Source organism: Emys orbicularis, chromosome 8, assembly GCF_028017835.1.
Source record: "Emys orbicularis isolate rEmyOrb1 chromosome 8, rEmyOrb1.hap1, whole genome shotgun sequence".
NCBI lineage: Eukaryota > Metazoa > Chordata > Testudines > Emydidae > Emys > Emys orbicularis.
Window position 1 is genome coordinate 75258319 of NC_088690.1, and position 13330 is coordinate 75271648.

General features: G+C 42.3%; 2 protein-coding genes across 2 annotated transcripts; both read right to left on the bottom strand.

Moving 5' to 3' along the window:
• Positions 1-554: 554 nt before the first annotated feature.
• Positions 555-3346, bottom strand: LOC135882925 (protocadherin gamma-A12-like). The gene is made up of 2 exons (XM_065409954.1): positions 926-3346; positions 555-620 (listed from the first exon to the last, which is right to left on the bottom strand). Exons 1-2 carry the CDS (start codon positions 3344-3346, stop codon positions 555-557), a joined length of 2487 nt encoding a protein of 828 aa, XP_065266026.1.
• A 4770-nt stretch (positions 3347-8116) lies between these two features.
• LOC135882926 (protocadherin gamma-B1-like) lies at positions 8117-10669 on the bottom strand. Its single transcript, XM_065409955.1, has one exon. The coding sequence runs from the start codon at positions 10667-10669 to the stop codon at positions 8117-8119; it is 2553 nt and encodes an 850-aa protein (XP_065266027.1).
• Positions 10670-13330: the final 2661 nt, after the last annotated feature.

A 13330-nucleotide genomic window follows, 5' to 3' on the forward strand; every position in this document is an offset into this window, starting at 1 on the left:
AGGTACAGAGAGGGCAATGGAAATTCGTTTGGATCAATGCATTCCCTCGTCCATCCTTAGGTAGAAGAATATATAACGAACACACAAAAAGAATTTAGGAAAGCTGAATGGTATGGGTTTCCATTTTGTCTGCTTTTTGTGTAGTTTGTATGTTCTGTCACCAAAGTGGCTTGATTTTAACAAAAAGCGCAATGAAATTGTTATTATTACAAAATTTCCCTATCCAGAATCAGGGCCCTGGCACAACAAAATTATTTCTCTTCAGAACTTCCTTCAAAAATAAAATACCTTTTCAGTCATCTTTCCGTGTAAACGGCCTAATTCTGGTCTGGTGGATTTCGTGGGATTTATGGTACTTTGATGTAAAGAGAGCACAGGATTGTCAAGATCTAATAACACCTATCGGAAACTAAACAAGTAAACATAATATATACGTAACCGAGGAGATTGAAGCTTCATTCAAAAAGGTTTCTCGGAGTTGTTATAAGACCCTCTGTAAACTGATCCTTCCTTCCAACAAACAATTGTAGTTCCCTTTAAAAATACTGTATATGTTACGCTACACTGGTATTCCTGTTTGAATTGTAGTAACGTCGAAAAGCTGCAATGAAGATCGAGATCTAATTGTGTGTAAACAAAAAAGTACACATCACGCTTGCCTGGAAGATTTGCTATGTTACTTGAACCTGAGTCATGAATTAAGGCTCAAACAAACAAACAAACAAACAACAAAAAACCTACCCTAATGAAGACGGAAAGGAAGTAGAGGGTCATAAGGAAAGTGGGATCACTCTAATACAAGGTAATAATGCGTGATGGATCAAAAAAGGCGATGGGTTTTACAATAAATAAATAAATAATATTTCCGGCTCCTAAAACACATCAACGTGGTTAAAAAGAAAAATAAGAAAAGAAGCAAACTCACTTGAACAAATTTATGCTCGCCATCGCCATTCTTTAAATCTCCCGATATTGACACAGGATCCTTTATCTCACAGGTATGCTGACTGGTCAGAGTATTTGAATAGTTTGATCTGGGAAAGTTGAATTGGCTCTTTCTGGAGTCCGTGGTGAGAGAAACCTCATGTGAGTAGGAGTGGAGAAAAGCTCTGACTCCATCGAGCCCCACAAACTGCGAGACGGGAACTCCACTGAAAGTCACACTCGAGGAGTCAAACAGATGCGAGTTTCTCCACCGGCGGAGCCTCAGGGCCAGTAACACTATGATAAAGGTAAAGAACAAGCAGGAAACGGAAGCCACAGCGATCACCAAATACAAGGTGAGGCTGGACTGGGGGTCTGCAGGAGCTGAGAGGCTGCTTAAATCGGAGAGGAATTCGGGGATGCTGTCAGCCACCACCACCGTGACAGTGGCCGTGGCAGAGAGAGGGGGCTGCCCGTTGTCCTTCACTAAAACCACCAGACTTTGCTTGAGCGCATCTTTGTCGAGAAAGTAGCGCGCTGTCCTGATCTCGCCGCTGTGGAGTCCCACACAGAAGAGCCCCGGCTCTGTAGCCTTCAGCAGCTGGTAGGAGAGCCAGGCGTTCTGCCCGGAGTCTGCATCCACCGCCACCACCTTAGTGACCAGGTAACCCGGCTCGGAGGAGCGAGGGGCCAACTCCACTCCCGTGGAGCCATCTGTGGGAAAGGAGGGGTGTAAGATTTGCGGGGTATTGTCATTCTGATCCAGTATAAAGAGAGTGACGGAGACATTACTGCTGAGAGGTGGGGAACCCCCATCCTGAGCCTGCACTTGGAACCGAATCTCCCGGAACTGTTCGTAATCGAAGGAGCGCAGAGCGTAGAGAGCCCCAGTCTCGGAGTTAATGGAGATGGAGGAGGACAAGGGCACTTCGCTTCTGTCTTCTTCAATAATTGAGTAAGTGACTCGGGCGTTCTCCCTCCAGTCAGGATCATTCGCTTTCAGGGAACAAAGGGAAGCTCCTCTGGGATTGTTCTCTGTGCTGTATAAAGTGTAGGATGTCTGGTTGAAAATAGGAGCGTTGTCGTTTATGTCTGAAAGATGTACTAAAATAGTTGTTGTTGATGATAAAGGAGGAGTCCCTCGGTCTGTGGCTGTGATACTTACATTGTAATCGGAGACCCGCTCCCTGTCCAATGCTCTGTCACTCACCAAGCTGTAATAATTGTCAAATGATTTCTGTAACCTGAATGGCAGGTTGGGTGGTATAGAACATATGACAACACCATTCTCTCCAGAATCCAGATCATGTAAATTTATAAAGGCGATTACAGTTCCCGGTGGGCTATCTTCGCTCACAGAGTTGGTGAGTGAGGTGACTGTAATTTGAGGCTCATTATCATTAACATCAATCACAGTAACCAGGACTTTAGACCTAGCCGAGAGGTCTCCAACGTCTTTGGCTTGAATCTCCATTTCATATAATGCAGCTTCCTCATAGTCCAGGTGTCCCACAGTTGATATTTCTCCCGTTTTAGAATCCACCTGGAATATCTGAGACGCTTTGTCTTTCATCTTCCGGAGTGAATATGTGACCTCCGAATTTATCGCTTCGTCGGGATCTGTGGCGTTTACTGCCAGCAGCAGAGACCCGATGGGCACATTTTCCAAAACATTCACTTTATAGACAGGCTGACTGAAAACTGGTGCATTGTCATTTGCGTCAAGGACGATAACGCGGATCTGCGCAGTGCCGGACCTGACTGGATCTCCCCCGTCAGTGGCTGTGAGGATTAGATCGTGAACAGCTTGTTCTTCCCGGTCTAGAGACTTTTCCAGCACCAGTTCCGCATATTTGTCTCCGTCAGCTCCCGTTTGCACATCCAAAGAGAAGTGTTTGTTACTGCTGAGATAATAGCCCTGCACAGAATTGGTTCCCACATCTGCATCCTGCGCCCCCTCAAGATAATATCGGGTTCCCACAGCGGCTAACTCACTGATTCTAAATTCCAATTCATCTTCTTGGAAGCGGGGCGCATTGTCATTAATATCTGTGATTTCAACTTCAACTGGGAAAAGTTTAGCTTTATCCTTAACGAGAACCTCAAAATGTAACAGACATTTCTCCATTTGGTCACAGATCTGCTCTCTGTCAATCCTTTCCGTGGGGCATAAATAACCGCTTTTAACATTCAAAGCAAAATACTGAGTCCTACCTCTGGAAACAATGCGGACACCGCGGTCTGAAAACTCCTTTTTATCGAGTCCCAGATCCTGAACGATATTCCCCACGAAAGAGCCTTTCTGCATTTCCTCCGGAATGGAATAGCGAATGTGCCCAGAAACTGCCTCCCAAACGGTAAAAAATACAAAGCAGAACAGGACTCGCCAGTTGCAGTCCCGGAGCCTTTTTATATCCGTCATGTCTAGCACTGGAAATAGATGCCTTAGAGTCCGAGTGTCAGAACAGTATATAAAAAATAGTAAAAATAAAAATCCCGCTCTTCAATCAGTAGTTCGTGGATCAAGAGCTTTCCCAGGGGGGTTAGTGCAGCTATGCTGTACTGTGTATTCTGGCTTTTACAAAGAGTGTCTGGTCTGCCTGTTGTGCGATCTGTTACAGCGGGGCGGGTGCTGGCTGGATCTCTCTTCGCTTTTGTCTCCCTGACTGGTGAACAGCGACGCTCAGAGTCTCAACCAATAACTGCAGCAGTTTAGGTACATAATTTTAAACGCATTTCCCCCCAATATATGTGTTAGCTAATTTATCCAGCATCTTTAGTCTCCTAATGTATATTATATATTAATTAGGGCTGTCATTAATCACAGTTAACTGAGGTGATTAACCCCCCAAAATTAATCACGATTAATAGCAGTTTTAATTGCACTGTTAAACAATAGAGTACCAATTGACATTTATTAAATATTTTGGATGTTTTTCTACATTTTCATATATATTCTGTGTTGTAATTGAAATCAAAGTGTATATTATTTTTATTACAAATATTTGCACTGTAAAATGATAAACAAAAATAGTATTTTTAAATTCACCTCATACAAGTAGTGTTGTGCAATGTCTGTTGTGGAAGTGCAATTTACAAATGTAGATTTTTTTGTTACATATCTGCACTCAAAACCAAAACAATGTAAAACTTCAGAGCCTACAAGTCCACTCAGTCCTACTTCTTGTTCAGCCAATGCCTAAGAGAAACAAGTTTGTTTACATTTATGGGAGATAATGCTGCCCGCTTCTTATTTACAATGTCACCTGAAAGTGAGAACAGGCAATGTTATTTGTTTTCGTATGCCCCATCATGCTTAGGCAGAGGACATGCTTCCATGCTGATGACACTTGTTACAAAATGCATTATTTAAATTTGTGACTGAACTCCTTGGGGCAGAATTGTATGTCCCCTGCTCTGTTTTACCGGCATTCTGCCATATATTTAATGTTATAGCAGTTTCAAATGATGACCCAGCATATGCTGTTCATTTTAAGAACACTTTCACTGCAGATTTCACAAAAGGCAAAGAAGGTACCAACCTGAGATTTCTAAAGATAGCTATGGCACTGGACCCAAGGTTTAAGAATCTGAAGTGCCTTTCGAAATCTGAGAGGGGTGGGGTGTGGAGCATTCTTTCAGAAGTCTTAAAAGAGCAACACTCCAATGCAAAAAATACCCCAAACCACCAAAAATGAAAATCAATCTTCTGCTGGTGGCATCTGACTCAGATAATGAAAATGAACATGCTTCAGTCTGTACTGCTTTGGATTCTTATGGAGCAGAACCCGTCCTCAGCATGGATGCATGTCCCATGGAATGGTGGTTGAAGCATGAAGGGACATATGAATCTTTAGCACATCTGGGATGTAAATATCTACAAGAATGCCACGAGAATGCCTGTTCTCACTTTCAGGTGACATTATAAACAAGAAGAGGGCAGCATTATCTCCTGCAAATGTAAACAAACGTCTTTGTCTGAGTGACTGGCTGAACAAGAAGTAGGACTGAGTGGACTTGTAGGCTCTAAAGTTTTACATTATTTTATTTTTGAATGCAGAGTTTTTTTACATAATTCTATGTTTGTAAATTCAACTTTCACGATAAAAAGGTGATTTGAAAAATACTATTTCTTTTGTTTTTTACAGTGCAAACACTTGTATTCAAAAATAAATATAAAGCGAGCACTGTACACGTTGTATTCTGTTTTGTAATTGAAATCAATATATTTGAAAATGTAGAAAACATCCAAAAATATTTAAATAGTATTCTATTATTGTTTAACAGTTCAATTAATTACACAATTAATCACAATTAGTTTTTTATATCACATGATTAATCACGATTATTTTTTTAATTGCTTGACAGCCCTAATATTAATGAAACAAATCTAGTTGCAAAATGCATATTATCTTATGCTAGATATATTGTAAAGCTTAACTCTTCCCTTTAATCCACTAGTCACATAATCTGTGGCAAATGGAACACAACCTCTCTGCTTAATTTCCTCATTTTAAAATGACACACAGATTTATTTTTTGCATAATAAATTAAAGTAATCCTGTATTTATATCACATTGTAATAAACAAGAAGACTAATTTTAGTTTACACATTATTGTGTGAAGTCACACAGTCCCATGCACTTTCCCTTCCAATGAACAATTTGTTCGCCTTTCTGTTTAGAATTTAGCATCTATTTATTTGTTTACTTATATATTAATTTAGGCATTCATTATAGGGCAAAAGTGCCTATCCAGTGCCTTAGAGACTTTTGCACAGCATAATAATATCCGTGAACTTTATCAAATCCAGTAGCCTACTCTAATTGCAAGGTTAAGACTCATACATCCAGAAAACTAAAATATAAATTATCCTGCACACCAGCACAAATTACAATTAGTCTCCCTTGGCTCCAAGAGCCCATGAAATCAGATTGGCTTTGCAGCATGCTCTAAAGGTCAACCTCTAAAGGTCAACAGTATTTGGCTAATTTGGCCCAGGTGGACTAGCAATCATTTCCAAAGCAGAGGAGAGAGAAAGCCCTGTCAGCAGATGGAGCTCCAGTTCTGGTGCTGCAGTGTAATGCATTTACCGCAGTATGTGAGACAGGGAGAGACGATCTCTCAAATAGACGGGCCCCACCCATTCAGGAGTTTATAGTCCAAAACCAGAATACTGAACACCCCTTGGAAACAAACATGCAGCCATTGCTGATCATGGAGCACTGATTCTCACTTCAGAGGAGAAATCGAAAATACATTTAAGGAAATAATGCAAGAATATCTCATAGGTGTTTTGCACGTGTTTCATCAATATATAAAGTAGGATATTTAAAAATATTACACCTTTTGGGTAACCCAGTATATGTTCTTTGTTGCTTTGTTTTCGATATGGCAACCCTGAACAGTGAGGTCATTCACATAGGCCTGGTCTACACTACGAGTTTAGGTCGACTTTAGCCGTGTTAAATCGAATTAAGCCTGGACACGTTCACACGACGAAGCCCTTTCTTTCGACTTAAAGGGCCCTTTAAACCGGTTTCTTTACTCCACCTCCGACGAGGGGATTAGCGATAAAATCGGCCTTAGGGGGTCGGAATTGGGGTAGTGTGGACGGAATTCGACGTTATTGGCCTCCGGGAGCTATCCCACAGTGCTTCATTGTGACCGCTCTGGACAGCACTCTCAACTCAGATGCACTGGCCAGGTAGACAGGAAAAGCCCCGCGAACGTTTGAATTTCATTTCCTGTTTGCTCAGCGTGGAGAGCACAGGTGACCATGCAGAGCTCTAAAAATCTATTTTTTACATCTTAAGACGACGGTGCAGCATGACTGATAGCCCTCGGCATCTTCTGGGTGCTTGGCAGCAAATACTGGGCGCTTGGCAGTTATAGCCACATTTTTCCTGTATGATGACGATGGCCTTCAGGTCTATTCCATGATCTGCTACTCAGGGAAGACTCTGCTAATGTGCGATGGGCGCTTGGCAGAAAATGGCATACTACGACTGATAGCCATCATTGTCATTGTGAAGGCAGCAGAATATGACTGGGGGGATGGGGGACTGGGGGACATATGGAGTTCCAGCTACTGCTGTACGACGATGACGGTTACCAGTCGTAATAAACCATCTACTGCCAAAAGGCAAAAGGCAAGGGCTGGTGCAATGCAGCCCTACGGCTGCCAGCCCCACGGCTGCCAGCACCCAGATCGCCAATGAAGGATACCAGTCAGCTGCACCGTCTACTGCCAAAAGGCAGTTAGCTGCTGCTGCTGTGTAGCAATGCAGTCCCACGTCTGCCGGCACCCAGATGACATATGGTGACGGTGAGCTGAGCTGAGCGGGCTCCATGCTTGCCGTGGTATGTTGTCTGCACAGGTAACCCAGGTAAAAAGGCGCGAATCTATTGTCTGCCGTTGCTCTGACGGAGGGGGAGGGGCCTGACGACATGTACCCAGAACCCCCCGCGACACTGTTTTGCATCATTCGGGCATTGGGATCTCAACCCAGAATTCCAATGGGCGGCGGAGACTGCGGGAACTCTGGGATAGCTACCCATAGTGCAATGCTCCAGAAGTCGACGCTAGCCTCGGTACTGTGGACACAGTCCGCCGACTAGAGCACTTAGAGCATTTTATGTGGGGACACACACAATCGGCTGTATACAACCGATTTCTATAAAACCGGCTTCTATTAATTCGACCTAATTTCGTAGTGTAGACATACCCATAGACTGATGAACAGAAAGGAGAAGGGAGATAGAAAGCTAGACAGGAAATCTGACTAGCATATCAAATTTCGAACTGTGTATCTTTAGTTAACTGCTTCTATTTTGGCTTTAATTTTTATGTTTATTTTGGAGGCATTTCTGTTGATGTTATGCGTTATTTACTTATCTGCTAATTTATTCCATTATTTTATAAAGTTAATATATTTTAATGGTTTTGTCATTCTTAAAATTGATGGAAAATCAAAAAGAAAAAGATCATGAATTTAAAAGGCTTATCTACATAAGGCTTATCTGCTGGGTTATCTACATAGCCATAAATGGAAAACTGCTGATATACAGTTTATTTTCTCATTGCAATATATGTCGAAAACTTTCTGCCGTATCACCTTGATACCACTTAAATAATGTCAAGACCCCGAACAAATATAAACAAATAAAAGCTGATATAAAAATTGGTTGTTCAGAGGATTACTATTTTTAATTCATCAAGTTTAACGTTAAATGATATATAACCCCTTGATTTGCCACTACTAAAATATATAAAGATACAAGCACGTGCAAGCGCATGAGCACAGAAACTCACCTTCCCAACGCTGTCAGGTTCAGACTTTTGGTCTACAGAAGCGGAGGTGCTGTTGCTCATTATAAACATCCGAGAGTTGTCATTGGAAAGGATAATCTCTCCTACATCGTTCTGGCCATTTGGTTTTAGAATATTAGAGTTATTCCTTCCGGAGTCTACTGCTAAACACAGATTATAGCTATACGGTAAAGTCGCATCGCAGTAGCTGGGTGGGAATCTGGGACCCGCCTTGGAATAATCAGAACTGAAACATCTCAGAACTTGGGGATTCCTTGCTCTATAAAATTTCATCACAATGGCCAGTGTAACTGTCAGGAGGAACAAAAATGAGATCAAGGCTAAAGCCAGCACCAAGTAAAACTGTAAATCAGACGGAGGTGCCGAGTCACCCGATTGGTCGGTCATTTCCGGAAGAGCCTCTTGGAAGTTCTCGGCAAACACCAGGTTGAGAGTCACTGTGGCTGACAGAGGCGGCTGCCCGTTATCCTTCACGAGGGTGACCAGCCTGTGCTTCACAGCATCGCTGTCCGCAAGGGCGCGGGCTGTCCGGATCTCCCCGGTGTGCAGCTCCATGCTGAAGAGCGCCGGTTCCGTGGCCTGGAGCAGATGGTAGGAGAGCCAGGCATTGTGTCCTGAATCAGCATCCACCGCCACCACCTTAGTCACCAGATAACCTGCTTCGGCCGAGCGAGGGACCATCTCGAACAAGGCGGAGCCATCGGCTCCCAGGGAAGGGTACAGGATGCGAGGGGCGTTATCATTCTGATCCAGAATAAACACCCTGACGGTGACATTGCTGCTGAGAGGCGGGGACCCGCCGTCTTGGGCCTTCACTTGCACTTCAAACTCCCGAAATTGCTCGTAGTCGAAGGAGCGCTGCTCATAGATAGCTCCGGTCTGGGAGTTAATGGAGATGTAGGAGGAGAGAGGCAGCTCCTGAAGGTTGCTGCTCAGGATGGAGTAAGTGAGTCGGGCGTTCCGGTCCAGATCCCGGTCTGAGGCTTTTACACTGAAAATAGAGGCCCCCGCGAGATTGTTCTCTGGCACATAGGCGGTGTAGGAAGGTTTCTCAAAGACAGGGGCATTGTCATTGATATCCGAGATGTGCAACAGGATGGTTTTCTGGGCGGAGAGAGGGGGGGTGCCTTTGTCTGCGGCAATTACTGTAATATTATACTCTGGGATCTTTTCTCTGTCCAGGGTGCTGTCTGTGATTATTTTGTAGTAATTACGAGAGGAGGACAGTATTTTAAAAGGTAAGTTGTGTTGAAGGTGACAGGTGATTTTTCCATTTTCTCCTGCATCTCGGTCACGAGCTCTTATAAGAGCTATCACTGTCCCGGGCACAGAGTCTTCGGGGATAGGACTGGACACGGATGTGAGGGTTACTTCGGGGGCGTTGTCATTCTCGTCAATAATTTCTATTTGAACTTGGCAGTGACCAGTCAGGTCACCCCCATCCCTGGCTTCAATTCCCATTGTATATTTATTCGTCTCTTCAAAATCCAGAATATCTGTATTTGTTATTACTCCATTTTCGGGATCTATTTTGAATAATTGCAGGACATTTTGGGGGGCATTACTGAAGGAATAACTGATTTCTCCATATAATCCTTCATCCTTATCCATGGCTTTCACCTGTACCACTATGGAGCCTTTGGCTAGATTTTCACTTACTCTGACTTCGTAGATCTCTTCGGTGAATATTGGGGGATTGTCATTGGCATCAGTGATTTTAATGTTAATCTGAGCGGTCCCGGTTCTCACAGGGTCCCCCCCATCCACAGCCGTCAAGATCAAGATATGAGAAGTTTGGTGCTCCCGATCCAAAGGTCTGTCTAAAACTAATTCTGCGTATTTATTGCCATCTGCATTCTCCTTCACCGCCAGGATAAAATACTGATTTGGGCTGAGCCGGTAATTCTGCAGTGAATTCAATCCAACATCTGGATCTTGCGCTGATTCGAGTGGAAAGCGCGCCCCTGGCAGTGTAAATTCATTGATTTCTAACACAACGTTATTTTTGTCGAAGCTCGGGGCGTTATCATTAATGTCCTGAATTGCTACATCCATGTTGTAAATGTTTAAAGGAGTTTCAACCACCGTTTCGAATGCCAGGATACAAAGGGGTGTCTCCCCGCATATCTGCTCCCGGTCTATCCTGCCATTCACATACAGGTTGCCATTTTCCCCATTCACACTGAAATATTGCTTTTCCGAACTGACACGGAGCTTCCGCTGCGCCAGTTCTTTGACATCCAACCCCAAATCCTTGGCGAGATTCCCCACAAGAGAACCTTTGGCCATTTCCTCAGGAATGGAGTAACGAATCTGCTCCGATACCACCCGGCAGAACAAAGAGAATAAGAAGGGAAACCAAAGTACTTGCCGTGTGACTGCTTGGTCGCTCGGTCTCTGCCTGTTTTCCATCCCACTCAGGCTTGCTTTTATTTTCTTATTTATTCTACTTCGATTTTGTGCTTTAAATCCCCGTTAGAATGTCAAAATCCACGGTTTTGGAGAGTAAATAAAATTACCATCTCAATCTAATTTTCCACGAGAGTTTCGAGACAGGGTGTCTCTCAGCAGCGAACTGCATGTATCTGTGCGCAATCGCTGACTGAGCAATCTCAGTGCAGGAGGCTTTAGTGGATATCCGGCTGAAGCTTCAGCTCTGCATTGGTCAACAGCGGCACTCTGAGTCTGAGTTACAGAACTGCAACTGGTTGGTCTCATCAAAACGCTCATGTCTAAAGAGCATAATGAAAGGCTAACCCATTCTGTCTCGAAAGTCCTAAAACAGATGACTAGAGTAAAACATCCTATGTATCGGAAAAAGTTAAAAGAATCGGCAAAAATGTGTAGTAAGATACACGCCCACTCCACTCTGTTTTCTGAGAGTTTTGTATGTTCAGTAACAAGTCTGTTTAATTACGAATAAAAGCGTCATTACTTATATTTCTAAGAACGAAAAATTTCTATCTGGAAACCCAAACCCACACAGCAAAGCTTCCCTGAATTCCTGTAATATGTGACAGATTTGCCGTTCTTTCATACACAGAGCCAGATTTTAATCTCAGTTACGGCAATGTAAAGGCAGAGGAATTCGTCTAAAGTGAAGGGGGCAGTCTGGTCCAATAGATAATACACAGTAGTAGGAATCATGAGACCTAAGCTATACTATGCCCTGGCCATTTTCGGGTGTTGTCTAGCAATTTATGTTCCCTGTATTTTAGTTGATCTGTTGGTAAAGGAGGATATCACCCTGGTTATCTACTTTTGCAGACATTTTAGATTTACGGATGAAAATGGTTATTTACGTGCTAAATGTTATTATTACTCCAAATTCACATCTATGTAAATGAACGCAAAATATGCCCCAGTATGAGATGATAAAATATAAACAACTGAGAATTCTGAACCAGAAACTAAAAAAAGCAAATTCTATGGCTACTTAATTTATGTGTCTGAACTCTCATGCTTTGAAGTCCAGACTACTGTACCCCTTTCAGGAGTCTGATTTGTCTTTTGTACCCCCAAGTTTCACCTCACTTAAAAACTACTTGCTTACAAATTGATTACTTTCTCATTTTTACCATATAATTATAAAATTAGTTGCAATATAAATATTGTACTTATATTTCAGTAGAACAGTATAAACAAGTCATTGTCTGTATGAAATTTTAGTTTGTGCTAATGCTTTTTATGTAACCTGTTGTAAAACTAGGCAAATATCTAGATGAGTTGATGTATCCCCTGGAAGATCTCTGGGTACCCCCAGGGATACACATACCTCTGATTGAGAACCACTGATGTAGTCTATCTAATATGACATCCTCTATAATGCAGGCAATGTCACCCAATGATTCCTACAGTAGAGGAAATTGATATTCCCTACTGTGTCATTGACACAATTTAGAACAATAATTTATCATTTAACTAGATCATATCTTTTAGAAAAATATCCAAATTCAATTTAAAGACTTATTATGAATTTACCACTTCCAATGCTAATGTGTTTCAATCATTAATTACCTTAACTGTAAAACAAATGCATCTTGTTTTCAATTTGAAGTTTTCATGATCCCAGACATTGTCTCCTATGGCTTTGTCTGTGAGCTTAAAGATAGCCTAAAATCAATTATAGTCTCACTGAATAAACCCTTTCTTATTCTTTCCTTTGATAAAACTCTGTAAGCATCTCACCATAAGGTGCCTTTTCCAGAGCTTAAACCAATCCTGTAGCTCTCTCAAGACTGTCCAATTTTTCAACATCTTTTAAAAAATATGGAAACCAGAACTGAACACAGTATTCTAGTGGTGGTCTCACCGATACCCAATTTAGATGCATCATCACTTCCCTTGATATTACTGAGATGCTGGCAGACCAGGTTGCATCTCATGCCAAGGTCCCCATATCTCAATTGAACATTGGCAAATATATAGCCGGAATCAGTCTGACTCACCCCTGTGTTAGTATTGTTAAAACAGCTATTAGAATTATAAGAATGTATTTAATGTTTAGACTTTATTGAATGCTTGTGAGTTGCTGCATGCATTTATCTCACTTATAATATCTGCACCCCATATTGTAAAGCAATATTTGAGTCGTTGTATTGTGAGCTTCTGTGACTGTGTAAATCACCAGACAAGGGGGAGACATCATTTAATGTGAAGGGCTGACCTTCAACAAAAAATGTTATATCCTTCCCAAAAGGAAAGGTCCATCTATACCAGATTGACAGTTGTGGACACTGCAACTGGAAGATCCCTACACACTGTCAACAAGAGGACAAAAGACTTTTGTTATTCTGTCCTCCTCCTTGTGAAGATGAGTCATGCAAGTGGACTTCTCCCATTAGTTATGTTTGCCATTCAGAGATATGGCAGGAGGGGCATAAAAACCCAAAACAAAAGGAAATTATTATCTCTATGCTGCTTGGACTTGGGGGGTGGGGGGGAGGACTAACTTTTCTAGACATAAGCAGGAGATCCCTAGTTGCTTAGCCTGGATTAGTCCTAAATCATACATAGAGCTTGCCAATTTTAGCTGTTATTGCCTTTTGAAAGTTGATTGTATGTCTTTTGTGT

Bases quoted from the DNA above. Each gene is read 5' to 3' on its own strand.
- LOC135882925 (XM_065409954.1), bottom strand. From the start codon at position 3,346: ATGACGGATATAAAAAGGCTCCGGGACTGCAACTGGCGAGTCCTGTTC. The intron at 621-925 runs GTGAGTTTGCTT...ACACACAATTAG, and splicing joins GCGAGCATAAATTTGTTCAA to ATCTCGATCTTCATTGCAGC.
- LOC135882926 (XM_065409955.1), bottom strand. From the start codon at position 10,669: ATGGAAAACAGGCAGAGACCGAGCGACCAAGCAGTCACACGGCAAGTA.